The following is a 27341-nucleotide window of genomic DNA, read 5'->3' as shown; positions in this document are numbered from 1 at the left end:
CCCGCAGGGTCCCACGTGGTTCGCTCTACGAGGCGGCCGGGAGCACCCCTCCGGGCGGGGCGGGGCGAGCGGTCCGCGGAGGAGGGGCAGGAGGCCGGCGCGCGCTCTCCCGGGCGCCCCGGACCACAGCGGGAGCGGCGGCGGGCATGGCGGAGGCGCGGCCGGGGCTGGCGGGGCTGCAGCTCAGCGCGCTGCCCGACCACTCGCCGCTGCTGCAGCCCAGCCTGGCCGAGCTGCGGCGCCGGGCCCGGGCGGCCGGCGCTCCGCTGGCCCGGCGGCTGCTCAGCGACGCCTTCCTGCTGCGGTTCCTGCGCGCCCGGGACTTCGATCTGGACCTGGCCTGGCGGGTAAGGGGACCTTCCCTTACCAGCCCCACCCCGGTGTCGCGCCGCGAAGCCGAGGCTGGGCCGGTACCCCGGCCGATCCCTCGCCGGGACCCGTGCCAGGGGCGGGGGGTGTAACTTCGGCGGGGACGCGCCCTGGGCGCGCCCGGCGGTGGCAGCGGGTGTCCTGAGAAATCCCGCACTGGTCCTTCCAGTTTCTCCAGGGTCGTGGAAACAGGAAACCTCTAAAAAAACTGGCGCCATCTGGGGTGAGGGCTTATTTGACCCCAAGCAGTGAAGTTCTGCCCTTGGATGAGTCTCCCGAACCTGTGAAGTTTTTCGGAAATGCCTTACTCTCCGCGGCAGAGCAGCAGAGATAAAAGATAATGACCTCTGAGATGTGGGAAGCCTAGATTTATTTCATCTCAGCAGATAACTCGACGTGTGCTGGGAGAAATGAAATTGCCAGGAAAACTGAAGATCTGAAGCCAACTTCTAGCAAAAGAGTATTGGTAATAGTAATACTCAAGTCAAGGCACTAAAGCGGTGCAGAGTATCTTCAGCGGAAGGGTCGGGATGAGGCTTCTCCTCTGTGTTTCCAGGTCTGATACACTGGGTTGAGAGAAGGGTGGTGGGAAGACAGAAATCAGAAAAAGGGGTGCGACCTTGAGATCTGTCACTTTGGACTCAGCATCCGCATCTGTTAAGTAACGGTGAAAAGGCTTCCAGCGATGGCTGGTTTCCAGGTCTGATCATTGACTGGTTTAACAGAACAGGACGTACCCAGCGCAATGGGCGCTCAGCAGTTGAATTTGATGAAGCCCTTTCTCCAAACTGCTCGTTCACCCACAGCGAGCTGGGAGGCAGAGAAGTGTTACAGTGCAGCGTCCCAGGGGTCTCAGTATGGGGATTTTTGCTGTTGATAACTAATTTTTAATTGAAAAAGTAATAAGTACAGATGCTTTTATTTTAATCCACACATAGTAAGCAATGCAAAGTAAGTTCCTAAAAGTGACTTTCTCTGAAGGACAAAATCCCTCACCCCAGACCTTAGTTTACAAACCATCTACCCAGTCGCATTTGCGTTTACCCACCTCTTACCTGTCCAGGTAGAATACAATCACACAAGCATATGTAGGCTTCCCAGGTGGCCCTAGTGGTAAAGAACCCGCCTGGCAATGCAGAAGACGAAAGAGACCTGGTTCGATCCCTGGGTCAGGAAGATCCTCTGGAAAAGGGAATGACTACCCACTCAGTATTCTTCTTGGAAAATCCCATGGACTGAGGGAGCAACCTAGTGAGCTACAGTCCATGTGGTCACAAAAAGTTGGACACAACGGAGTGACTAACACTTTTCAAACATATGTATGTGTTTTACATTTTGCCTTTTTAACCCACTTAAAAAGCAGAGACATTACTTTGCCAGCAAAGGTCTGTCTAGTCAAGGCTGGACTGGTTTTTTCAGTAGTCATGTATGGATGTGAGAGTTGGGCTGTAAAGAAAGCTGAGCAGTGAAGAATTGATGCTTTTGAACTGTGGTATTGGAGAAGACTCTTGAGAGTGCCTTGGACTGCAGGGAGATACAACCAGTCCATCCTAAAGGAAATCAGTCCTGAATATTCATTGGAAGGACTGATGTTGAAGCTGAAACTCCAATACTTTGGCCACCTGATGTGAAGAGCTGACTCATCTGAAAAGACCCTGATGCTGAGAAAGATTGAAGGTGGGAGGAGAAGGGGATAAGAGAGGATGAGATGGTTGGATGGCATCACTGACTCAATGGACATGAGTTTGAGTAAACTCCGGGAGTTGGTGATGGACAGGGAGTCCTGGCGTGCTGCAGTCCCTGGGATCGCAAAGAGTTGGACATGACTGAGCAACTGAACTGAACTGAATCTAACTTATCTTAGAGATCACCCTATTTCAACATGTGTATTATTCTTTTTGGGGCTGTGTACTATTTCATTGTCTCAATTTGTTCTATTAAAATGTATTAACCAGTCTCCTGTATTGGACATAGGATTTGTCTTCAGACATTGGCAGTGCTGTCATGCACATGCTGTTCACGTCTCCATTCAATGATTACTTTTTGAATTCCTACAATTTACTTGGCAGTTCACAAAAGATAGAAACCGAGACAAATGGGGCTTCTTCCATCACCAGCTGGGTATGATAGTATGTCTGTCATTGTATAAAAAATAGGAAAATCCTTACAAGATAAGTTCAAAACTTGAACAGTTGATGTGCTATGTGCATTCTCAATGTTGATGAATAAACCAGTTGTCCTCCAAAGTGTTTGCATTATTTTATCACTTCTATATTACATAGTGGTGTCTTTCCTCATGTTATCACCCACTGTGTCATCAAACTTTATGATCCGTGTGTCAGCCTGCTAGGTGATGAACTGGTTCCCATTATTATTATAACATGCATTTGTTTAATTATAAATGAGGTTAATCGTCTTTCATATAGTTAACATTTTAAAATTCCTTTCTAATTAACTGCTTATTTTGCTATTTGTTTTCTTCTATTTTGCTTACATAAAATACAAAACATCTTATTCATAAAATATCTTCATGTATTAAAGAAAATAGGCCATTGTCCTAGTTTCCATCTTTTGACATTGTTAGTGCTATTTTCTTTCTGTGCAGAATTTTAAAGTTTTTATGTCATCAAATATATCGATTTCATTGTTCTGTGATTGCTTCTAGTTTCATAAGCTCTTGCGCAAAATTTTCTCTAGTAATTTATGGCTTTACTTTTTTCTGTTGTGGTTGTCGATCTACTGGGCTTTAGTTTGGCCTTAGGAATGAAATAGGAGCCTGCCTATTTCCTTTGTTTGTCAGATGGCTACCTAGGTGTCCTGATATTTACTCACCCGCTACTAAATATGAAGAAACAATCCCAGTTTCCATGAAAAGTACAGTTCAAATGGTACATTAAACATGTATAGTAACTAACAAAAGTGTATGGTTTACAGATTTCATTTTGGTTGCATTAAAACATAATTTTATTTATTTTTGGCTGTGCTGGGTCTTCGTTGCTGTGTGGGCTTTTCTCTAGCTTTGGGAAGTGGGGGCCCCTGTCCAGCTGCAGTGGGTGGGCTTCTCACTGCGATTGCTTCTCTTGCTCTGGAGCACGGGCTTCAGGGCACTCAGGCTTCGGTAGTTGCAGGACAAGGGCTCGGTAGTCTCAGCTCCCAGGCTGTGCAGCATAGGCTCGATGGTTGTGGCACATGGGCTTAGGAGCTCTGCAGCACGTGGAATCTTCCTGGACCAGGGATCAAACCCGTGTCTCCTGCACTGGCAGGTGGATTCCTTACCACTGAACCACCAGGGGAGCCCTCATTTTGGTTGCTTTTTAAAAGTAACATCTAAAGAGAAGATGAAATAAAATGATCTCCCACCTCTGTGTTATGTTTTCCCCATATTATTTATTTTCCTGAATTGTTTTCATTGCATCATGTCCTTGAGGAACTGGCTAACTGGACCTTGTCCAAATTGACTGGAAAGGAATCAAGTTTCTGTGAACTCTTTGCCCTATTTTTCTGCCAACTTGAAAGGAAAGAGGGTTAGAGTGTGAAACTATTTCTTCATTTTCCTCCACAGAAGCAGTTAATTCAATTCACATTGCTTTATTTAAAATATAAAAGCTGTATAGTTTTAGTGTTTGAAGAAAACAAGTTTTAATGAAGTTTCTCATTATTCTAGTTTTTGTATTTGAAGTTATAACAAATTAGTGATTATTTAGAATTCTAATAACTTCTAGAGTGCCAGTTACTTTAGTGAGTAGCATTTGTGTGGATTATCTCATTATTTTCCTATTTTATAAGAAACTGAGGCATAAAGGGTAAGTAACTTGTTCAGAATCACAGCTGTTGAGTGGGAGAGCAAGAATCTGAACTTGAGTTGAACTCAGGAGATCCTATACTCTGAAGTGCACTACACTTGCCCCATGTGTTTGAAACAACCAACTGTTAACCTCTGTCTGTCTTGTATATTCTTGTGAATTCTTGTCTTTCACAAGTGAATATTCCTCTTTATAGTTTTGTCCCATGTGATACGACTTTTTATTCTTTAATGATTTTTATAGTTTTCCCAAGACTTCAAAGTTTTCAGAATTCCATTGACTCTCCCTACTAATTTCCCACTAAATGCAGCTTCTTTCTTTTTAATTTAATTTTTTAAATATTAATTTATTTATTTTAATTGGAGGCTGACGGCTTTACAATACTGTAGTGGTTTTTGCCATACATTGACATGAATCACCCATGGGTGTACATGTGTTCCCCATCCTGAATCCCCTTCCAACTCCCTCCCCATCCCATCCCTCAGGGTCATCCCAGTGTACCAGCCCTGAGCACCCTGTCTCATGCGTTGAACCTGGACTGGCGATCTGTTTCACATATGATAATATACATGTTTCAGTGCTATTCTCTCAAATCATCCCACCCTTGCCTTCTCCCAAAGAGTCCAAAAGACTGTTCTTTACATCTGTGTCTCTTTTGCTGTCTCACATATAGGGTCATCGTTACCATCTTTCTAAATTCCATATATATGCATTAGTATACTGTATTGGTATTTTTCTTTCTGACTTACTTCCCTCTGTATAATAGGCTCCAGTTTCATCCACCTCATTAGAACTGATTCAAATGCATTCTTTTTAATGGCTGAGTAATATTCCACTGTGTATATGTACCACAGCTTTCTTATCCATTTGTCTGCCAATGGACATCTAGGTTGCTTCCATGGGCTATTGTAAACAGTGCTGCGATGAACATTGGGGTACATGTGTCTCTTTCAGTTCTGGTTTCCTCGTTGTGTATGCCCCACAGTGGGATTGCTGGGTCGTATGGGAGTTCTATTTCCAGTTTTTTAAGGAATCTCCACACCCTTCTCCATAGTGGCTGTACTAGTTTGCATTCCCAGCAATAGTGTAAGAGGGTTCCCTTTTCCCCACACCCTCCCCAGCATTTATTGTTTGTAGACTTTTTGATAGCAGTCATTCTGGCCGGCGTGAGATGGTACCTCATTGTGGTTTTGATTTGCATTTCTCTGATAATGAGTGATGTTGAGCATCTTTTCATGTGTTTGTTAGCCATCTGTATGTCTTCTTTGGAGGAATGTCTGTTTAGTTCTTTGGCCCATTTTTTTGATTGGGTCGTTTATTTTTCTGGAATTGAGCTGCAGGAGCTGCTTGTATACTTTGGAGATTAATTCTTTGTCAGTTGCTTCGTTTGCTATTATTTTCTCCCATTCTGAAGGCTGTCTTTTCACCTTGCTTATAGTTTCCTTTGTTATGCAAAAGCTTTTAAGTTTCATTAGGTCCCATTTGTTTATTTTTGCTTTTATTTCCAATATTCTGGGAGGTGGGTCATAGAGGATCCTGCTGTGATTTATGTCGGAGAGTGTTTTGCCTATGTTTTCCTCTAGGAGTTTTAACACTTCTGGTCTTACATTTAGATCTTTAATCCATTTTGAGTTTATTCTTGTGTATGGTGTTAGAAAGTGTTCTAGTTTCTTTCTTTTTACAAGTGGTTGACCAGTTTTCCCAGCACCACTTGTTAAAGAGATTGTCTTTTCCCCATTGTATAGTCGTGCCTCCTTTGTCAAAGGTAAGGTGTCCATAGGTGCGTGGATTTATCTCTGGGCTTTCTATTTTGTTCCATTGATCTATATTTCTGTCTTTGTGCCAGTACCATACTGTCTTGATGACTGTAGCTTTGTAGTGTAGTCTAAAGTCAGGCAAGTTGATTCCTCCAGTTCCATTCTTCTTTCTCAAGATTGCTTTGGCTAGTCGAGGTTTTTTTTTTTTTTGTATTTCCATACAAATTGTGAAATTACTTGTCCTAGTTCTCTAGAAAATACTGTTGGTAGCTTGATAGGGATTGCATTAACTCTAGTTTGCTTTGGGTAGTATACTTATTTTCACTATATTGATTCTTCCAATCCATGAACGTGGTATATTTCTCCATCTATTTGTGTCATCTTTGATTTCTTTGATCAGTGTTTTATAGTTTTCTATGTATAGGTCTTTTGTTTCTTTAGGTAGATTTATTCCTAAGTATTTTTTGTTGTTGTTGCAATGGTGAATGGGATTGTTTCCTTAATTTCTCTTTCTGTTTTCTCATTGTTAGTGTATAGGAATGCAAGGGATTTCTGTGTGTTAGTTTTATATCCTGCAACTTTACTATATTCATTGATTAGCTCTAGTAATTTTCTGGTGGACTCTAGGGTTTTCTATTTAGAGGATCATGTCATCTGCAAACAGTGAAAGTTTTATTCTCCTTTTCCAATTTGGATTCCTTTTATTTATTTTTCTTCTCTGACTGCTGTGCCTAAAACTTCCAAAACTATGTTGAATAGTAGTGGTGAGAGTGGGCATTCTTCTCTTGTTCCTGACTTTTTGGGAAATGCTTTCAATTTTTCACCATTGAGGATAATGTTTGCTGTGGGTTTGTCATATATAGCTTTTATTATGTTGAGGTATGTGCCTTCTATTAATGCTTTATGGAGGGTTTTTTAATCATAAATGGATGTTGAATTTGTCAAAGGCTTTCTCTACATCTATTGAGATAATCATATGGTTTTTTTTTTTTTTTCAATTTGTTAATGTGGTGTATCACGTTGATTGATTTGTGGATATTAAAGAATCCTTGCATCCCTGGGATAAAGCTCACTTGGTCATGATATATGATCTTTTTAATATGTTGTTGGATTCTGTTTGCTAGAATTTTGTTAAGGATTTTTGCATCTATGTTCATCAGTGATATTGGCCTGTAGTTCTCTTTTTTTGTGGCATCTTTGGTTTTGGTATTAAGGTGATGGTGGCTTCATAAAATGAGGTTGGCAGTTTACCTTCCTCTACAATTTTCTGGAAGGAGTTTGAGTAGGATAGGTATTAGCTCTTCTCTAAATTTTTGGTAGAATTCAGTTGTGAAGCTGTCTGGTGCTGGGCTTTTGTTTGCTGGAAGAGTTCTGATTACAGTTTTGATTTCTGTGCTTGTGATGGGTCTGTTAAGATTTTCTATTTCTTTCTGGTTCAGTTTTGGAAAGTTGTACTTTTCTAAGAATTTGTCCATTTCTCCCAAGTTGTCCATTTTATTGGCATATAATTGCTGATAGTAGTCTCTTATGATCCTTTGTATTTCAGTGTTGTCTGTTGTGATCTCCCCATTTTCATTTCTGATTTTGTTGATTTGATTCTTCTCCCTTTTTTTCTTGATGAGTCTGGCTGATGGTTTGTCTATTTTATTTGTCTTCTCAAAGAACCAGCTTTTGGCTTTGTTGATTTTTGCTATGGTCTCCTTTGTTTCTTTTTCATTTATTTCTGCCCTAACTTTTATGATTTCTTTCCTTCTACTAACTCTGGTGTTCTTCATTTCTTCCTTTTCTAATTGCTTTAGGTGTAGAGTTAGGTTATTTATTTGATTTTTTTTCTTGTTTCTTGAGGTAAGCTTGTATTGCTATGAACTGTCCCCTTAGCACTGCTTTTACTGAGTCCCATAGGTTTTGGGTTGTTGTGTTTTCATTTTAATTATTTCTGTGCATATTTTGATTTCTTTTTCAATATCTTCTGTGATTTGTTGGTTATTCAGAAGCGTGTTGTTTAGCTTCCATATGCTTCTATTTTTAATAGCTTTTTTTCCCCTGTAGTTTACATCTAATCTTACTGCATTGTGATCAGAAAAGATGCTTGTAATGATTTCAATTTTTTTGAATTTACCAAGGCTAGATTTATGGCCCAGGATGTGATCTATCCTGGAGAAGTTTCCGTGTGCACTTGAGAAAAAGGTGAAATTGATTGTTTTAGGGTGAAATGTCCTATAGGTATCAATTAGGTCAAAATTGTCCATTGTATCATTTAAAGTTTGTGTTTCCTTGCTAATTTTCTGTTTAGTTGATCTATCCATAGGTGTGAATGGGGTCTTAAAGTCTCCCACTATTATTGTGTTACTGTTAATTTCCCCTTTCTTACTTGTTAGCATTTGCATTACATATTGTGGTGCTCCTATGTTGGGTGCATATATATTTATAATTGTTATATCTTCTTCTTGGATTGATCCTTTGATCATTATGTAGTGTCCTTCTTTGTCTCTTTTCACAGCCTTTATTTCAAAGTCTATTTTAGATATCTGATATGAGTATTGCTACTCCTGCTTTCTTTTGGTCTCCATTTGTGAAATATCTTTTTCCAGCCCTTCAGTTTCAGTATGTATGTGTCCCTTGTTTTGAGGTGGGTCTCTTGTAGACAGCATATATAGGGGTCTTGTTTTTGCATCCATTCAGCCAGTCTTTGTCTTTTGGTTGGGGCATTCAACCAATCTACATTTAAGGCAATTATTGATAACTATGATCCCATTGCCATTCACTTTCCTGTTTTGGGTTCGAGTTTATAAACCTTTTCTGTGTTTCCTGTCTAGAGAAGATCCTTTAGCATTTGTTGAAGAGCTGGTTTGGTGGTGCTGAATTCTCTCAGCTTTTGCTTGTCTGTAAAGCTTTTCATTTCTCCTTCATATTTGAATGATATCCTTGCTAGGTACAGTAATCTGGGTTGTAGATTTTTCTCTTTCATCACTAAGTATGTCCTGCCATTCCCTTCTGGCCTGAAGAGTTTCTACTGAAAACTATTATCCTTATGGGAATCCCCTTGTGTGTTATTTGTTGTTTTTCCCTTGCTGCTTTTAATATTTGTTCTTTGTGTTTGATCTTTGTTATTTTGATTAATATATGTCTTGGGGTGTTTTGCTTTGGGTTTATCCTGTTTGGGACTCTCTGGGTTTCTTGGACTTGGGTGACTATTTCCTTCCCCATTTTAGGGAAGTTTTCAACTGTTATCTCCTCAAGTATTTTCCCATGGCCTTTCTTTTTGTCTTCTTCTGTGACTCCTATGATTCAAATGTTGGGGCATTTGACATTGTCTCAGAGGTCTCTGAGGTTGTCCTCATTTCTTTTAATTCTTTTTTCTTTTTTCCTCTCTCTTTCATTTATTTCCACCTTTCTATCTTCCACCTTACTTATTCTATCTCTGCCTCAGTTATTCTACTGTTGGTTCCCTCCAAAGTGTTTTTGATCTCAGTTATTTCATTATTCACTATATATTAACTCTTTTATTTCTTCTAGGTCCTTGTTAAACTGTTCTTGCATCCTCTTAATCCTTGTCTCCAGACTATTTATCTGTAACTCCATTTTATTTTCAAGATTTTGGATCATTTTTACTATCATTATTCTGAATTCTTTTTCAGGTAAGCTCCCTATCTCCCCCTCTTTTCTTTGGTTTGGTGGGCATTTATCATGTTCCTTTACCTGCTGAATATTTCTCTGCCTTTTCATCTTGTTTGGATTGCTGTGTTTGGGGTGGCCTTTCTGTATACTGGAAGTTTGTGGTTCCTCTTTATTGTGGAGGTTCCTTCCTGTGGATGGGGTTGGATGAATGGCTTGTCAAGGTTTCCTGGTTAGGGAATCTTGCGTCAGTGTTCTGGTGGGTGGAGCTGGATCTCTTCTCTCTGGAGTGCAATGAAGTGTCCAGTAGTGAGTTTTGAGGTGTCTTTGGGTTTGGTGTGACTTTGGGCAGCCTGTATATTAAAGCTCAGGGCTATGTTCCTGTGTTGCTGGAGAATTAGCATGATATGTCTTGCTCCGGAACTTGTTGGCTCTTGGGTAGAGCTTGGTTTCAGTGTAGGTATGGAGGCTTTTGGATGAGCTCTTGTCGATTAATATTCCCTGGAGTCAGGAGTTTTCTGGTGTTCTCAAGTTTTGGATTTAAGCCTCCTGCCTCTGGTTTTCAGTCTTATTCTTACAGTAGCCTCAAGACTTCTCCATCCATACCACACCAATAATAAAACATTTAGGTTAATGTAGAAAAGATTCTCCACAGTGAGGGACACCCAGAGAGGTTCACAGAGTTACATGGAGAAGAGAAGAGGGAGGAAGGAGATAGAGGTGACCAGGAGGAGAAGAGGGGGAATCAAAAGGGGAGAGAGCAGTCTAGCCAGTAATCAATTCCCTATGTGCTTTCCACAGCCTGGAACACCCAGAGAGGTTCACAGAGTCACACAGAGAAGAGAAGAGGGAGGAAGGAGATAGAGGTGACCAGGAGGAGAAGAGGGGGAGTCAAAAGGGGAGACACAGAGCTAGCCAGTAATCAGTTCCCTAACTGTTCTCCACAGCCCGGAATACCCAAAGAGATTCACAGAGTTGGGTAGAGAAGACAAGGGGGAGGGAGGAGATAGAGGTGACCTGGGGGAGAAAAAGGAGAGTCAAAAGGGAGAGTCAAAAGGGAGAGAGGGCAATCAAGCCAGTAATCACACTTCAAAGTAAAAATGGGTACTGAAGATTGGATTCTTAAAGGTACAAAATGATAACAATTGCCAAAAAGCAAAAATTAAAAATCTAGAGTAGAGGTTAGACTCTCAAAAATACAATATTAAAAAAACAAAAAAATCACAAAAATTGTAAAAAATATATATGAAATTTGCTTTAAAAATAGGGTCTTTTTTTTTGCAAGGTAATAGTAGGTTATAAAAATGAAAATTAAAGGAGTAATAAAGGACTTAAAAATTTTTTTTAAATGATAATAGTAAAATATATCTAGGAATTTCTCTGGAGCTGTTGCTGGCAGTGTGGGGTCAGTTCAGTTTCAGATAGTTCCTTGTTCCAGCTTATACTTCTTCTTGAGGTCTATAGGTCCCTTCCAATGTAGTCTGTCCCAACTACAGGATTTTAGTCTGTCACACCTGTCACTTCCAAAGTGGTTCCCTCTGTTTATTTTGGCTTCTTCTGTTTGCAAGTCTCTTCAGTGTCTAATTTCTGCCCTGACACAAGGGAGTGAAGGTGGTCATTTGTTTAGGCTCACTTGTTCAGCCGTGCTGCGGGGAGGGAGGAGCATGGCAAACAAATATCACTGGCGTGTGTGGGGAGTGCTCACAGTGTCTGGGCCACACTGGATCTGCTCCCCTCACAGCGTGCGTGCTTTCCTGGTCTACACTGCTCAGGCTCCAGGTTGCTCTGCAGGGGAACTGTCCAAAGCGGCCCCTGGGTTGCGTGCACTTCCCAGGTCTAAGCCGCTCAGGTTCAGGTTCTCCAGTACTCCACAAAGGCGCAGAGTCCCTTGGGCCTGCGTTTTGTGCCCTTCCCAGGTCTGAGCAGCTCAGGTGACTAGGTGCTTGCCCAGCGCACACTCCCCAGGTGGGGCGGGGCATCTTATCACCTCCCCTGTCCCAGCCGCTCGGTTTCCTGGGTGAGCAGCGGGAGCGCCGTCTCAGGTGTACCTCTCACCTCTCAGGAGATGATCTCTGGCTGTGACCCTCCTGGCGGATGTCCACCGTCCAGGATCCCAAGAAGACTTGGTTAGCAATTGGGAGCCTGCTCACAGTTTGCTAGAGGATGCCGTCTCTGAGGCCGAGTTTGCCCCTTGCCTTCCGGCTCTGGCTGTCGCCCACCTGCCTCTCTGCCTTCCGGTGGGGATGGGCCCATATGCAGCTGGCTAGCTCTCCTCTGGTATTCACTCCATCCTTTGTTCTGTGAGTGAGCCCGGCAGTCTCTTAGGTTAGAGCTCTTTGCAGGAAACTTCTCTCTCTCTCTGTCTTTTCCTTTCTCTCTCTCTCTCTCTGGCTATCCCACAGTTTGGATTGCTATCTCAGTTAGCGCCCTCAGATTGTCCTCAGGGCATTCAGGCCAGGTCCTTACCCTAAGCAATGCTGCCCACGCCTCCCTGTCCAGCCCCCACTTGCCGGTGGCTGACGCGAGCGTCTGGGCTACTTCTCCGCTGAGAGTTGTGGTTGGGTGTGTAATCTGTGGGTTTGATTTATTTATTTTCTCCTCCCAGTTATGTTGCCCTCTGAGATTCCAAAATTCCCCACAGACCCGCCTGTGAGAGGGTTTCCTGGTGTTCGGAAACTTCTTCTCTTTCATGACTCCCTCCCCGGGACGAGTCTCTGTCCCTAACTCTTTTGTTTCTCTTTTTATCTTTTTTATTTTGTCCTACCTCCTTTCAAAGACAATGGGCTGCCTTTCTGGGTGCCTGGTGTCCTCTGCCAGCAGAAGTTGTTTTGTGGAATTTGCTCAGTGTTCAAATGATCTTTCAATGAATTTGTGGGGGGAAAAGTGGTCTCCTCTGCCATGTTAGGACTGCTCCCTAAATACAGCTTCTTTTGTAAAGTTTACCTTATCAGGAATCAGTTTCAGTCTCCACTCCGCTCCTGATAGTTACTGCCCTCCCATTAATGTGTAATTTCTTCAATCTTTAGTTTTCCTACCCACAAAATGGGGTAACCATAGTTACCTCTTAGAATGGTTATGAGCAAGAGTTGAAATGATGCTATTAAATCCTATAAAAGTGGCACAAAGATGGTTGTAATTTTATTTGAAAGTACATACTCTGTTATGAAGCATGGTTAAGATAAGCTGTAACTTTTTATACTTATTTATTGCTAATGGTGGTAAAAAAACAGGTGCCTTTTAGGAATGAATATTCACTTGCAGGCGGTTTTTTTTGTTGCTGTGGACTTTATGTGGTTTGTTGGATAATTGCTTAGTAGCAGTTTATGTCATTTTACATAATTTATTTATGTAAACTGGACCTTTGAATTTATCAGTGAAAAGGTAATAATCAAAGATCCAGGTGTAGAGCTGTCAGTTTACAAAAATTAAGTGTCAAAAGTATGAGGGTGATTTGTACATCTATTCCAACACATCTGGTTTAATCCTTTATTTATTTATTCTTTCACTCAATACATGTACCTATTTCCTGAGTGCCCAGCATTCTGCAGAGATCAGTGAGCCGAAGAACCCACTTCTCTTACTTAAAAGATCCCTTTTAATAAAGCTATCATTTCTTATTATTCCATGGGAAGATAAACATTTCTTTTTTAAAAAAAGTATTACTTTATTTTTGGCTTTGCCCATCTTTGTTGCTACATGCGGGCTTTCTCTAGTTGTGGTAGGTGAGGCCTGCTCTTCTTTGTGGGGCATGGGCTTCTCTTCGAGGTGCTCTCTCTTGTGGAGCACGGGCTCTAGGTGCACGGGCTTCAGTATTTGCAGCATGAGGGCTCAGTGGTTGTGGCTCTTGGGCTTAGTTGCTCCACGGCATGCAGAATCTTCCCAGACCAGGAATCGAACCTGTGTCCCCTGGATTGGCAGGTGGAATCCTATCCACTGCGCCACCAGCGAAATTCACATTGTTACTTCTTCATTGGAGCTCCTATGGTGCTTCTAGTGTTTTGCTTGAGTCAAAGTTTAAAGAACTATTTTTATATCCAAGGGAAGTATCAAAAAAGTGATGAACACTAAAGATGCTATTAACACTTATTCCCGTGCCCACTAAGACAGGAAGAGGAAGAGAAATTCATCTTGTGCATAGAATGATTGTATTAGGATCTACAATGTGTCTTTTGTTCTTGCTGCATTTGGAAACTGCTTTTTAGGTCACCAATTATTTCTTTGTTGGCAACTTTACTGACTTTTTTCCTTTCTAACCTCTCTGTTGCATTTAACTCTTAGTAACATTAAGGCAAGTTTATTAAATACAAACATGACAGAGTGAAAGAAAGAAGAGAGGGAAATGGAGAGAAGCAGAGCAAAACAGATGCCGTTTCCCTCCCGTCTGTGCATCATGGCACCAGTTCTCCCGTGGTGCAACCAGATTCTCTTTTCCTCCATCCATTCCCAGCCATTGACATCCCCCAAGGCTTGGAATTTCACTCTTCAGTTGGTTTTTTAAACTTGTAGGTTCTCCTCCAGATCATTGCTACTTTGTGAATACAGTTATCATGTTTATTCCAATCACTCAAAAGTAAAATTTGTCCTTGCCTATGATCTGAACTTTGGCTCCACATTGCTAATAGATCTCTTTAAACTCAAAACAAATATATTGTCATTTTAGAAAAACTGAAAATCATGAAGAGATCTATTGAAATATAGTACATTTTAAATGTGTAATTTGAAGTAAGTATTCTCCACAATGGACATCCCAGGCGGCAGTAGTGGTAAAAACCCGCACACCCGCCCCACCCCCCCCACCCCGGCAACAATGCAAGAGACAGACGCAGCAGACTCTGGTTTGCTCCCTGGGTCAGGAAGATTCCCTGGAGGAGCAAATGGCAACCCACTCCAGTATTCTTGCCTAGGAAACCCCATGGATAGAAGAGCCTGGCAGGCTACAGTCCATGGGGTTGCAAAGAGTTGGGCATGACTGAAGTGACTTAGCACGCATGCATGTGGTGTCTGGATCCCAAAAAGCAAAAAGGAGGCTTCTTACCCTAGCACAGTGTCACTTCTGTCAAAGGGAGATGAGAGGCCAGCTCAGCTTCGAGAGGAAGGAATCAATGGACTCCACCACCTGGTAGAATTGGGACATATGTACACTGGATGGGGCGCATTTTAAAATATTTATTTATTTATTTTTGACTGGACAGTGCAGCTTGTGAGATTAGCTCCGTACCAGGGAACAAACCCGAGCCCCCTACACTGGAAGCATGGAGTCTTAACCAGTGGACCACCAGGAAAGTCCCCGAAGGAAGGCATTTTTGACAGCTGTCTTTGGGAGTCTCTTTACCATAGGAGACAAATAAAAATTCCTCTACTTTGAGTCTGTGACTAATTCCTATCACCCAAGATCTTGGATGAAGAGTGCATTTAGTTTTTGCAGCTAAATAGATACCTCAGGTTAAAATCCGGTCATAATAGATTTTGTGATCTAGAGATCTATTAGTTTGGCAAGGGCCCTACATGATGCCAAGACTTTCCCATCGCTCTTATAAAAGGTTTACCATGAATGCTACCTGTAAACAATTTTTATTTTATTTTTTAGTTACTGAAAAACTACTTTAAGTGGAGAGCAGAATGTCCAGAAATAAGTGCAGATCTCCACCCTAGAAGCATCCTTGGGCTCCTGAAGGCGGGCTATGTCGGCGTCCTAAGAGCCCGAGACCCCGCCGGCAGCAGAGTCCTGATTTACAGAATTGGTAAGTCACACACTTCTCTTCTGTTTTTCTTGACTGCCATATCAGAAGCTTCCATGAGTTAATATTTAAGAGTTTAGCTCTTTAACTTTTAACTTGGGTTTTGTTGTTGTTGCTTAGTCATTAGGTCATTATGTCATTGAGCAGGGCTCTCTTGGTGGCTCAGTGGTAAAGAATCTGCCTGCTAATTCAGGAGACATGGTTTTGATCCCTGGTCTGGGAAGATTCTACATGCCTTGGAGCAACTAAGTCCATGTGCCACAACTACCGAATCTGTGCTCTTGGGCCCGGGAGATGCGACTACTGAGTCATGTGGTGTCCCAATTACTGAATCTCAAAGGCTCTAGAGTCTGAGCAGCCACCGTAGCGAGAAGCCCACAAACCACAGCTACAGAGCATCCCCCGCTCACCTCAACTGCAGAAAAGCGCGAGCAGCAACAAAGACTCAGCACGGCCAAATAAATAAATAAATAAAATTGTAAAAGCAGAGAGCAGTCCCATTGTGCCTTCCTAGGAATACCTCTGATGATTTCTTCTGTTTCTTTGTCTTCGTAATTTTCCATGCTATTACACATTACCCATTAACATCTAAATCTGTTAGGGTCAGCCAAAATTCCCTCCTCAATCCCATGAGACCCTTCAGCCTCCGACCCAGCCACCTCCCCACACTTCCCATTCTCAGCCACACTTTTTAAGTTAGTCGCGTTCACTGTTCACATTTTCTCACAGCTCCTCTCAACATCCCCTGGACTGGTTTCACTCCCATCTTCCTGCTGAAGTGACCTTAGCAAATCATCAGTGATCATCTTTTCACAGCAAACCCCTTCCTCTCTGATACCACAGTCTCCTGTTTTCCTCCAACTTAACTGATTATTCTTAGTCTCCTTCGCTAGCACTACATATTCTATTTTAAATTCTGGAATTCTTTTAGACATTGGCCTCAGCCTCCTCTTTTTAGCTATATATCTCTCTACTACAACAGAGAGAATTGTTAAGTCCACAATAATCACTGCCATAGGCCTATATATAACCACAAAAACCCTGAGATTTGTATCTTCAGCCCATCTCTCTTTGTTTCTCAAAGCTCCAGACAACCAGTTCCCTGTCTCAACTGTATCCTCCTGAACATTTCACCAGCACCATTTTAATGTGTTCAAAACTGCATATAATCTTTCCTTCCCCAAACACTTCTCTTCCAGTATATCTCAACAAATGGTACCACCATTCTACCCAATTGTCTAAGCCAGAAACTTTGATATTTTTAGAATTTTACCTTTCCTTTGTCATAAATCTTTTCCCTCCCTTCATCTTGTTAGGTATTGCATGAAACTTTTAATCTGAAGATTTGCATCCTTTTCCAGCTTTGGAAGAATTTTCCTTTCCCCTCTGTTGCCTGTTATCTGTGTTTTTGTCTTCCAGAACTCTGATGAGTTGGATTTTGAAACCTCTGAGTCTAGCTGCCTGTCTCTTACCTTTTTATTCATACATGTTGACTTCTGGCTCTCCTATGCTGAAACAGAGAATTCCTCAGCTCAATATTCCAGACCCTTATTCACTTGTTGGCTGTATGTTTTCTGACATTTGTCCTATCAACAGAGATTTGCTCGAATTGTCATCTTTTTATTTCCAAGATCTCAATTGATTCTTTTTCATAATAGCCTCTTCTTATAGTAACAGCCTAGGGCTTCCCTGGTGGATCTGACAGTAAAGAATCTGCCTGCATTGCAGGAGACCCAAGTTCGATCCCTGGATCAGGAAGATCCCTTGGAGGTGGGCATGGCAACCCACTCCAGTATTCTTGCCTGGAGAATCCCATGTACAGAGGAGCCTGGCGGGTTACAGTCCCCGGGGTTGCAGAGTTGGACATGACTGAGCGATTAACACATACACAATAATAGTCTACAGTATCTTTATTTTTCCTCACTGAAACTATTTTGTTTCCTTTAACGTTTCTTGCTTTATTAGCTGTCTCCTTCTATTGTAATGCCTTTGTCTATTGAGTTGCATCCTCTTTTCTTTTGTGTGTCAGTGTTTTAAAAAATGTTATAATTCGCAGTGGTTGCATATCTTTTTAAAAGATCACCTGCTTGCCTATCCATTACTGTCAGTTTTGCCCGCCACGGCCTCCCCCAGGACTAGTGGGGGAGGGGAGAGGACAAGAATTCAGCAGCTCCTTAGCACAGGTATTCCTTGTTTTTCCTGGGTGGCTACTCTAGTGCTTCTTGACTTGACTCTCCAAGACCACACTCACTGTTCTAGCCTGTGTGGACATGACCGCTACATGCTGCGGGGGTGTCAGAGAATCTACCTGCCTGTCTTATGCGTTTCCCTTAGCAACAACCTCTGTGGTTACCATAGGACCCTGGCTACTGTTGGTAATCCAGAGCTTTGCTTTTCCCATTTTCAATACCTTTGAACGTGGAGCATACCCAGAGGCATTCCTACCTTCAGCCACAGCTCCGTCCTGCATATTTTGTGCTATAGTTTCATCTGGCCATCAAATACAGCCTACATTCATTCTTTTATTTTCCCCATGCTCTTAGGAATCTGTTCTTTTTTTTATGTGGACAAGGAGACACATGTGTGATCCCTCGGTCAGGAAGAGCTCCTGGTGAAGGGAATGGCAACCCTCTCCAATATTCTTGCCTGGAGAATCCCATGGACAGAGGCACCTGGTGGACTATAGTCCATGGGGGTCACGAAAAAGTAGGACAGGACTAAGTGACTAACACTTTCACTTTTTTTTTAAAAAGTCTTTTTTGAATTTGTTACAATATGGTTTCTGTTTTATGTTTTGGTTTTTGGACCCCAAGGCATGTGGGATCTTAGCTCCCAGGGATCAAACCCTCCCCTGCTACACTGGAAGGCAAAGTCCTAACCACTGGACCACCAGAGAAGTTGAAAGAATCTGTTTTTTACTAAGGATTTGAGGGAGGGAGGCAAAAGCAGGCTCATGTTCTTGGACCACCAATTTGATCTGTTATTCTATTCATGATCTTCATATATGTATTAGTTCTATTGGTCTTTAAATCTAAAAAGAATCCATTTCCTTCTGTAAATCTTTCTGATTCTTTATTCTTTACACAGTGCTGAGATACGAGTTTTTACACTTTTTTTTTCCAGCACACTGGGACCCAAAAGTTTTCACAGCTTATGATGCATTTCGTGTGAGTCTCATCACGTCGGAGCTTATTGTCCAGGAGATAGAGACACAGCGGAATGGAATCAAGGCTGTCTTTGATTTGGAAGGCTGGCAGTTTGCTCATGCCTTTCAGATTACCCCCTCTGTAGCCAAGAGGATTGCTGCTGTTCTCACAGTAAGTGTGTGGTGTGTTCAGGATTGCTTTTGTTCCGTCGCTCAGTTGTGTCCGGCTCTTTGTGACCTCATGAACTGCAGCACACCAGGCCTTCCTGTCCTTCACTGTCTCCTGGAGTTTGCTCAAACTCATGTCCATTGAGTCAGTGAGCCATCCAACCATCTCATCCTCTGTCACCCCCTTCTCCTCCTGCCCTCAATCTTTCCCAGCATCAGGGTCTTTTCCAACGAGTCAGCTCTTCACATCAGGTGGCTAAAATGTTGGAGTTACAACTTCAGCATCGGTCCTTCCAATGAATATTCAGGGTTGATTTCCTTTAGGATTGACTGGTTTAATCTCCTTGCTGTCCAAGGTACTATCTTCAGGATAATACTTCCAAATATTATATATATAGTTGTGTGTTAAACAGAAGGGATAGTATATTTATTGGGCTTCCTTGGTACCTCAGCTGGTAAGGAATCCGCCACCCTTGTTTGATTCCTGGGTCAGAAAGATCCCTGGAGAAGGGATAGGCTACCCACTCCAGTATTCTTGAGCTTCACTGGTGGCTCAGACAGTAATGCAGGGGACCTGGGTATGATCCCTGGGTTGGTAAGTTCTCCTGAAGGAGGGCATGGCAATCCATTCTATTTATTGGGCTTCCCAGGTGATGCTAGTGGTAAAGACTCTTTCTGCCAATGTAGGAGACCCAAGAGACTCAGGTTTAATCCCTGCATCAAGATCCCCTGGAGTAGGAAGTGGTACCCCATTCCAGTATTCTTACCTGGGAAATCCCACGGACAGAGGAACCTGGTGAGCTATAGTCCATGGGGCCACAAAGAGTCAGACAAGACTGAGCGACTGAGCACAATCACACACACAAGCACATTTATTAGAAAATTAAATAAAATTTTGGAAGAGATACATAGAATTCAATAATGGTAAGAGGAAGTAAAGTTATTATTTCAAAAAGAAAGAATGTTGCAACAAACTGAAAATATGTTCAAAATTTCAAACCACAGAATTCATACATTTAAACAAGAATGTGATGACTTTATCTGTCATTAAAATTTTGTTCCTAAATTAAAAATTGACTCAAAAAATAATATTGATAACAATGATAATAAACAACAAAGTGTCATATAGGTTTGGCTGGTATAGATTGAACAGTTCTTTCCAGAAAAAAATAAGTCTTAAAAATGACCATCATCTTTGACCTAGTAATCCTACTGTGGAAACCTAGCCAAGGAACAATCTTAAATATAGCAAAGACTTTGTATATAATAATAATAGTTTACTCTGTACTGGATACTTTGCTGAATGTTTTAAATGCATTACTATTTAATGGCTACACCAAAGCTTATGACATATGACTATTTTTTTCCATTTTACAAATTATTTTACTATGTCAGAGAGGTGACATAGCAATGCCCAAACATACACATTTTGTCAGTAGTGAAACAAGGATTCCAATCCAGGACATCTGGATGTAAAAACTATACTTATAAACACCATTCCTTTTGTACCTGAAGACCATTACTATAGCATTGATTTTTATAGAAGCAAATTAGAAACAGCTTATTTATCCAGAAATAGGAAAAGGGTTACTTAGACGATGATACAGCCATTTGATAGATTATAGCTTCAATATTTAAAACCCACTATGTTTACAAAAATTGTGTTATGTCAGTGAAACAAAACAGAGTGCAAATTATTTAGAGAGCATGATGTTTAAAATAAAATTATTCATAGAAAGAACCTGAAAGGAAAAGTGACAATTTGGTAACACATCTCTAAAAGCTGTGTGTTGGAAAAAAAAAAAGAAGAATTTTGCATAAAAGAACCTTGGCAGGAAAAAATTAACAACACATCTTTGGCTAGGGAAACTACTGATAAGGTTTTTCTTTCAATTCTTAACTTTTTAACCTTAGAAAAAAGCTGATATTACTTTGATGTGAAAGACTTATACCTATGTCAAAAATTTAAAAGTAAAATTAAAAAGTTTATATTTGTTTATTGTACTTTTCTTTTGAAGTAAACTTTTATGAAAGTTTTTTTTCCTCAAAATAAAAATTTGAAGGGTAAAGCTAAATATACAAACGACTCACTGATTTTTCAAAAGCACATTTATATGTGATTGGGGGAGACATTTTCTGTGTCTTATTTATGAAATATGCAGGTATTTCTTTAAATACTTTGCCTGGGGACAGCGAACTAGAAAGCAGGCTCTTGTGTTGATGGCATAATTTTGAAAATAAAATCACACTTTAGGTATTGCTGTACATTTAGCAAGTGTTCAAAGAAGGAGTTTGTTGATAGGATGACATATTGATATATGTTTTGTTATTAACAAGACATTTTCTTTATTTTCAAAAGGATTCCTTTCCATTAAAAGTTCGTGGTATCCATTTGATAAATGAGCCAATAATTTTCCATGCTGTCTTTTCCATGATTAAACCATTTCTGACTGAAAAAATTAAGGAACGGGTGAGTAAAACATCTTCAAATCACTATGCTTCTGTATGAAATGTTCCACTCCTTTTTAAATTTAAGAATAGCTCTCCTATTTCCACCCCTCTCCTGACACACACAGAGCATTATCCAAGTGTTTTGAATATTTATGTAACAATCAAACTACTTTTATAAATAAAAATTTTTTTTTAATTTTGAAAAATCAAATACCTGACCTCCCATACATGGTTGGTGAGACTGCAAAATGATATATTCCCTATAGGGGGTAGTGTGGCCATAGTTATAAAAATTACAACCTTCACATTTCTGAGATTTTTTTCCAAAGATATACTCATGGGGCTTCCCTAGTGGCTCAGATGGTAAAGAATTCACAGGCGAATGCAAGAGACACTGGTTTGATACCTGGGTCAGGAAGATCCCCTGGAGGAGGGCAGGGCAACCCACTCCAGCAGTCTTGCCTTCGAAATCCCATGGACAAGAGGAGCCTGGTGGACTACAGTCCATGAGGTTGCAAAGACTCAGACACTGCTTAGCAACAAAACAACAACAACAAATACCCGCTCATAAACAAAATTACATATATGATTCGTTGTAGCAAAAGATTTTGAAACTATCAAGTGTTTATCATGAGGGAACTGGTTAAATAAGCTGTGATACACCTACACAATGGGACACTGTACGATTTGCAGGATGTATAGGGAAGTGAAATAAAAACATGCAGAATAGTGTTTATGTTATACTACCTTTTGTATAAAAAAGGGAAGACATCAGAATCTATAATTATATTTGCATAAAAGTTATCCTCAAAAAGGGTATACAACAACCAAATTGTTTACTCTGTATAGAACTGAAACGAGTTATGGATGGCGTAGATGAGGTTAGGGTTGGGAGCAAGACACCTCACCGTCTTTTATCTTGTTTTGATTTCTAGCCATGTGAATGTATTATCTATGTAAATAATAAATGTACTTATATTAGACATGTTAACTAAAAACCACAGTATCCAAAATATGTGACTTAATGTCATGTTAGTTAAAGCAAAGAGATTTGATGTTTTATTACCTACCTTGTGGAGTCTTATCTCAGGTAATGTCACTTGGACTTTTTCAAGTGTTGACAATAGAATCTGAGTTCCCCAAAATGCAACCATTCTTCTGCATGAATCTTAAAGGACAATTTTTTTTTTTTTTTTTGGCCACGACACATGGCTTGCAGGATCTTAGTTCTCCAACAAGGGATCGAACCTGTGCCCTCTCCAGTGGAAGTTCAGAGTCCTAACCACTGGATCTCCAAAGAATTCCCTTAAAAGATAATTTTTAGAGCATAATATTTAGACAAACGTTGGCAACATCTAATGCAAGGACACAAATAGGTTTTAAAGGCTTTTATGATTTAAATCTCAAAAATTATTTAAATATAAGTACTGATAATGTGAGTAATAACAACATATTTGGAATTTTAGAAAGTATATTCTTTCAGATTCTGAAAATGTATTATCTTGCATCTTCTCAGAAAATTATGACCGTAGAGCTTCATTAGAGGTTTTCCAGTAGGTATTTCTGTCTGTCATTAAGAAGAACCACCCCTATTCTTTTATTTTCATAAAAGTCAATTTTTGTTCATTTTTTCCTCTCTTCAGTATAGTTTGATAATAGCTTATCATCTCTGTTGAACTCTGAAAGACATTAAAATTTCTATTTTGGGTTATATTTTGGATCACAAAACCCCCCAAATATAGCAATAAATTGAACCTAATAAACAGGAGAACATGAGCAAGAAAAGAAGAAAAATTTAAAATTGAGAAGTTAAGTGGAGCATTTCAGTGGAAGTTAATTGACATGAAGCAGATTTGCCAAAATGAGGAGGGTGAGGAAGCCCAAATCTTGCCACTCTCTTTAAATGTTTTGGCAGTACGCTATGGATGATCTTATTTCCTCTTTCTTGAAGAGATAGTAGAATTTTTGAATTAGCTGGTAATATTTTAAACACTTCTGAAAAAATCAAGAACTGGGACTGTGAGGTTCCTGAGTACAAGAAACTTGTTTCATTCATCTTTCAGTCTTTGTATCCTAGCACATGAAGTGAAAGTGGAAGTGTTATTTGCTCAGTCGTGTCTTACTCTTTGCGACCCCCCGGACTGTAGCCCGCCGGGCTCCTCTGCCCATGAAATTCGCCAGGCAAGAACACTGGAGTGGAGAGCCATTCCCTTCTTGAGGGGAACTTCGCGATCCAGGGATCGAATCCAGGTCTCCCATATCACAGGCAGATTCTTTACCATCTGAGCCACCAGGGACGCCTCAACCCTAGCACATAGTAGGTGCTTATTAGAAGATTGAATTTACACATGAACCCTAGCAGATGAGTAATGGTTATTTATATATTTGTAACAAGAGGTGCTTTTAATCAAAGGTTCCAAGTCTTTAACTTCAGGACATTATATGATGAGTTTATATAGTTTAAAATGTTTGAAAATTTAAGTTCTCAACCATCATAATTTCTCTTAATTTTTTATTAGCCAAGACTATCTGTCAACTGTACCACATAAATCATTCCCCACATACCTAGTTGTGTGCTCAGATGTATGCTTTTATTTGATAAGAACTAATAAAAAGAAATATACTTTTATCATCTACAGAACTATTCCAGGATATTCCATCTTTTGCTAAGAATCACCAATACATCAGTAGGGAACAGAAGGTATAAAATAATTTCTAAAAATTGCTTATTATTTATTTTTTGGCTGTGCCGGGCCTTTGTGGCTGCACAGGCTTTTCTCTAGTTGTGGTGAGCAGGGGCTACTCTCTAGTTGTGGTGTGAGGGCTTCTCACTGCAGTGGCTTCTCTTGCTGCAGAACACGGGCTCTAGGGTGTGGGGGCTTCAGTAGCTGTGGCTCCTGGGCTCTGGAACACAGCTCAGTAGTTGTGGCACACAGGATTAGTTGCTCCTTGGCATATGGGATCCTCCTGGACCAGAGATCAAACCCGTGTCTCCTGCATTGACAGGTCGATTCTTTACCACTGAGCCACCAGGGAAACCCCCTGATAAGAACTAATAAAAAGAAGTACACTTTAATCATCTACAGAACCATTCCAGGATATTCGATCTCTTGCTGAGAATCACCAATACATTAATAGGAAATAAACTGTATGAAATGGTTTTATTTAGAGTTTTCAAAATCTACTTTTGAAAAGAAAAAGTATCTTTTTATAAATTCTGAATAGTTATTATAAGGATGCAAATATAAGAAAACAGTAAGATGCGCAGCTTCATCAGTAGCACAATCTAAACATAAGTAAAATTATTGGCTTCATAAGCAGAGGGACAAATGATGTACTATCTGTACATGTTCTGCTGTCTTAGATGTGATGAGAATACCTCATTTTATGATGTTGCGTTTCTGCTAGAAATGCCTCTGCTATACTGGGAGGCAGAGGGCATATCTTCTAAAACATTTTGTCTGTTTCAGATTCATATGCATGGGGACAACTACAAGCAAAGCTTACTCCAGTATTTCCCAGACATTCTTCCACTGGAATACGGTGGTGAAGAGTACTCCATGGAGGACATCTGTCAGGAGTGGACAAATTTTATAATGAAGTCAGAAAATTATCTCAGCAGCATTTCACAGACGGTTAAAGAAGAAGCTATTTAATGTGAAAGGTTTCCTGATTAAAAATTCATGACTGAGATCCTATCTGGTTATATGAATGAAAGAAAAGGAATCTTTAAATTAATGCTTTTCTGATTTTTTTTTTTCTAATGGAAAAATCTTCTAACTTGAGCAACGTGGGTATTTAGGAAATTTCTTTTCTTTTTAAGTAGCTTTTCTTTACCTTAGAAGTAATTAAATGTTGGTATTCCTTAAAAGCATAGAAGAGATTCCTTTTTTGGCATTTGAAAGAAAGTTATCTCTGAAGTACCGTCACGTGTACTTTTGTGTTTCTCAAAAGTTTTATTTTAAAAAACCTTTCTGGTTACATAGGTTTAATTATAAATGAATAAATAGTCCATTTAAGAGAAATATTTGCACAAATCAAATGACTACAAAAACCTATTCACACTCTTTTTGGGTGTGTGTCAGATTAGACTATAATTCAGATTGAACTCTGAATACAGTTTTACATAGTTATTTCCAAGGGCCAGCAAGGTAATTCACCTCAGGGAAATTCTATTTAGCATATTTGCACAATAGAAACTTTTGACTGAAGTCCATATGCAATAAACTATATGTGTTGCGTCAGGTCTCTATGAAATTATTCATGTTGATACAATTAATTCCATAGAAATTCAGAGATGGAATAATATTTGGTTGCCATATACATGGACTGTATTTTTAATTGCACAGTAACATGACTACACAAGGGGAAGGAAATGTTTACATTGTAAAATCACTGTCAGTTACATCTGGAACTTTGCAGACTATGCATGAAATAATTTGGGTTTTACTATATTATCAGAACATTCTAGCCAAATCCTACAATTCATATTTACTTAAAAAAATCAGTAGTTAAAATGTGCTGTTTGTACTGTACTGTTTGTACTGCTAATGCATATTTCATTTATTGAGAAAGATGTCAATATAACTTTCAATTTATGACAATTTTTACAGTATTTTATAATTTTTGAATTTTATTTTAAACCTAATGAAAGAACACAGGATACAAAATTTGTTAAACATTTTTTAGCTTAGTTGGGTTTCAACATTAATCATACAATATTAGCTTTGTGAAAGACTATGTAAAGGCTGTTTTTCTTTATAAGAAAATTATTCTAATCAGATGAGTTGGTACTTATGATTCTTTGTACATACATCTGTAAAAAATCAAATGATTATGAATGTTCTTTAGAGAACGTCTTAATTGTGATTTAGCATTGGGAAGCTAACTGTACATTATAATTTTTATTTAAAAAACTAGATTATGCTTGTTTTCTAAAAAATGATAAAACATTCTTTATAAAATCATAAATTTAGAACTGTTTAATTAAAAATAACAGCAGAATAAAACCACTTAAAAAGTGTAAATAATAGCAACAAAAAAAGCTCTAGTTTACCCAAATTTTATTCTTACAAGGTTTACATCACAAAGTTCCACTTCATTCACATTTTGGGAACTTAAACCACTTTCTTCTGACTCTATAAAAGAGTGATTACTTTAGCACAATAGATAGTATTTTTAAATGTCTTTTAAATATTATTCATTGGTGATGTTATTAATAGTAAATAGAATTAAAGTAAGTTCAACAGAAGTACATTTCATGATAGGATTTTGAATTTTTTACGAAATGCAGCTATTCACTGAGGAACATTAAAAGAACAATGTAAAATTAACAGGCAGTTTTATAAGGTGGCAAGATAAATCACTATTGAATTGTCTCTATTACTTTACTGTAATTGCACCAGAAGTGCCTTTTAAAAGACTAACATGTGCTCATTGTTACTGAACTGCACGATAATGTATTTGTTCTAATACTGTTCAAAACAAAATAAAGATTTTTCACACAAACTATAGCTGTTGGTTTTCCATTTTTAAAGAAGAATACTAAGTATTCTTTTTCAAAAACTGCTTTTCCTTACAGAAAAGCTTAAGAAAAAAGTATCACCATCTAGTTGTCCTCTTTATACATTTCAATTGCAGACTGGTTTTCCCTGCTGCTCAGTTCAATACCACTTTCCCCAGTGTTGTTATGCTTAAAGGGACCACAGATTAATTTCATAAAATTAAGCCATGCATAATTTCAGAAGTTAAAACTTACGTGAGAAAAGCCAGCGTATGTCACTTTATCAGATAATTTGATTTTGAAACTATCAGCCCAGATCATGATTTCAGATTATCAATATGTTTCCCTTACAGAGATAACACAGAAGTCCTAGAGCAAGTAGTAGTTTTGCTACCCACCTAAATCAAGCCAGTAGCTCACAAAACTGGTCAAACATACAAACCTCAAACTAGTAAGGTGATGATGTCTGACACACTTCTTCCTGGTCTCATGTGTTGAGTTTTGCCCCACTTGGATGCTGTGGGAGAATGACGAATTACAGAGATGAAACTGGATATGATGGCAGAGAAGTGAAGACTGGCAGCAGACCAACCCCACCCCCACACTGTGGTCCTGGTGGTCAAGGGCACTCACTTCCTAACCTTCTCCCTCCCCGACAGCTAGCACTTGATTGACTGCTTGCCTCCTCTCTGTCCAAGTCAATCGTATCAGTCTAATAAATATCAACAAACCAGAGCAGACCAAGAGATCTGATTTAAAAAAAAAAGGTTGTTGAATTAAAATACCGTCTTG

General features: G+C 39.8%; 1 protein-coding gene across 1 annotated transcript; it reads left to right on the top strand.

Annotated features, from left to right (window-relative positions):
* The first annotated feature begins 77 nt into the window (after positions 1-77).
* Positions 78-26554, top strand: TTPA (alpha tocopherol transfer protein). Its single transcript, XM_043880010.1, has 5 exons — positions 78-347; positions 15132-15285; positions 18406-18599; positions 20955-21065; positions 24517-26554. The coding sequence occupies exons 1-5, from the start codon at positions 147-149 to the stop codon at positions 24700-24702; spliced, it is 846 nt and encodes a 281-aa protein (XP_043735945.1). The 5' UTR covers positions 78-146; the 3' UTR covers positions 24703-26554.
* Positions 26555-27341: the final 787 nt, after the last annotated feature.

This window comes from Cervus elaphus, chromosome 21 (assembly GCF_910594005.1).
Source record: "Cervus elaphus chromosome 21, mCerEla1.1, whole genome shotgun sequence".
Lineage (NCBI taxonomy): Eukaryota > Metazoa > Chordata > Mammalia > Artiodactyla > Cervidae > Cervus > Cervus elaphus.
Note: the sequence above shows the minus strand (reverse complement) of the source record. Positions and strands in the feature narration are given on the sequence as shown.

Bases quoted from the DNA above. Each gene is read 5' to 3' on its own strand.
- TTPA (XM_043880010.1), top strand. From the start codon at position 147: ATGGCGGAGGCGCGGCCGGGGCTGGCGGGGCTGCAGCTCAGCGCGCTG. The intron at 348-15,131 runs GTAAGGGGACCT...TTTATTTTTTAG, and splicing joins ATCTGGACCTGGCCTGGCGG to TTACTGAAAAACTACTTTAA. The intron at 21,066-24,516 runs GTGAGTAAAACA...TGTCTGTTTCAG, and splicing joins CTGAAAAAATTAAGGAACGG to ATTCATATGCATGGGGACAA.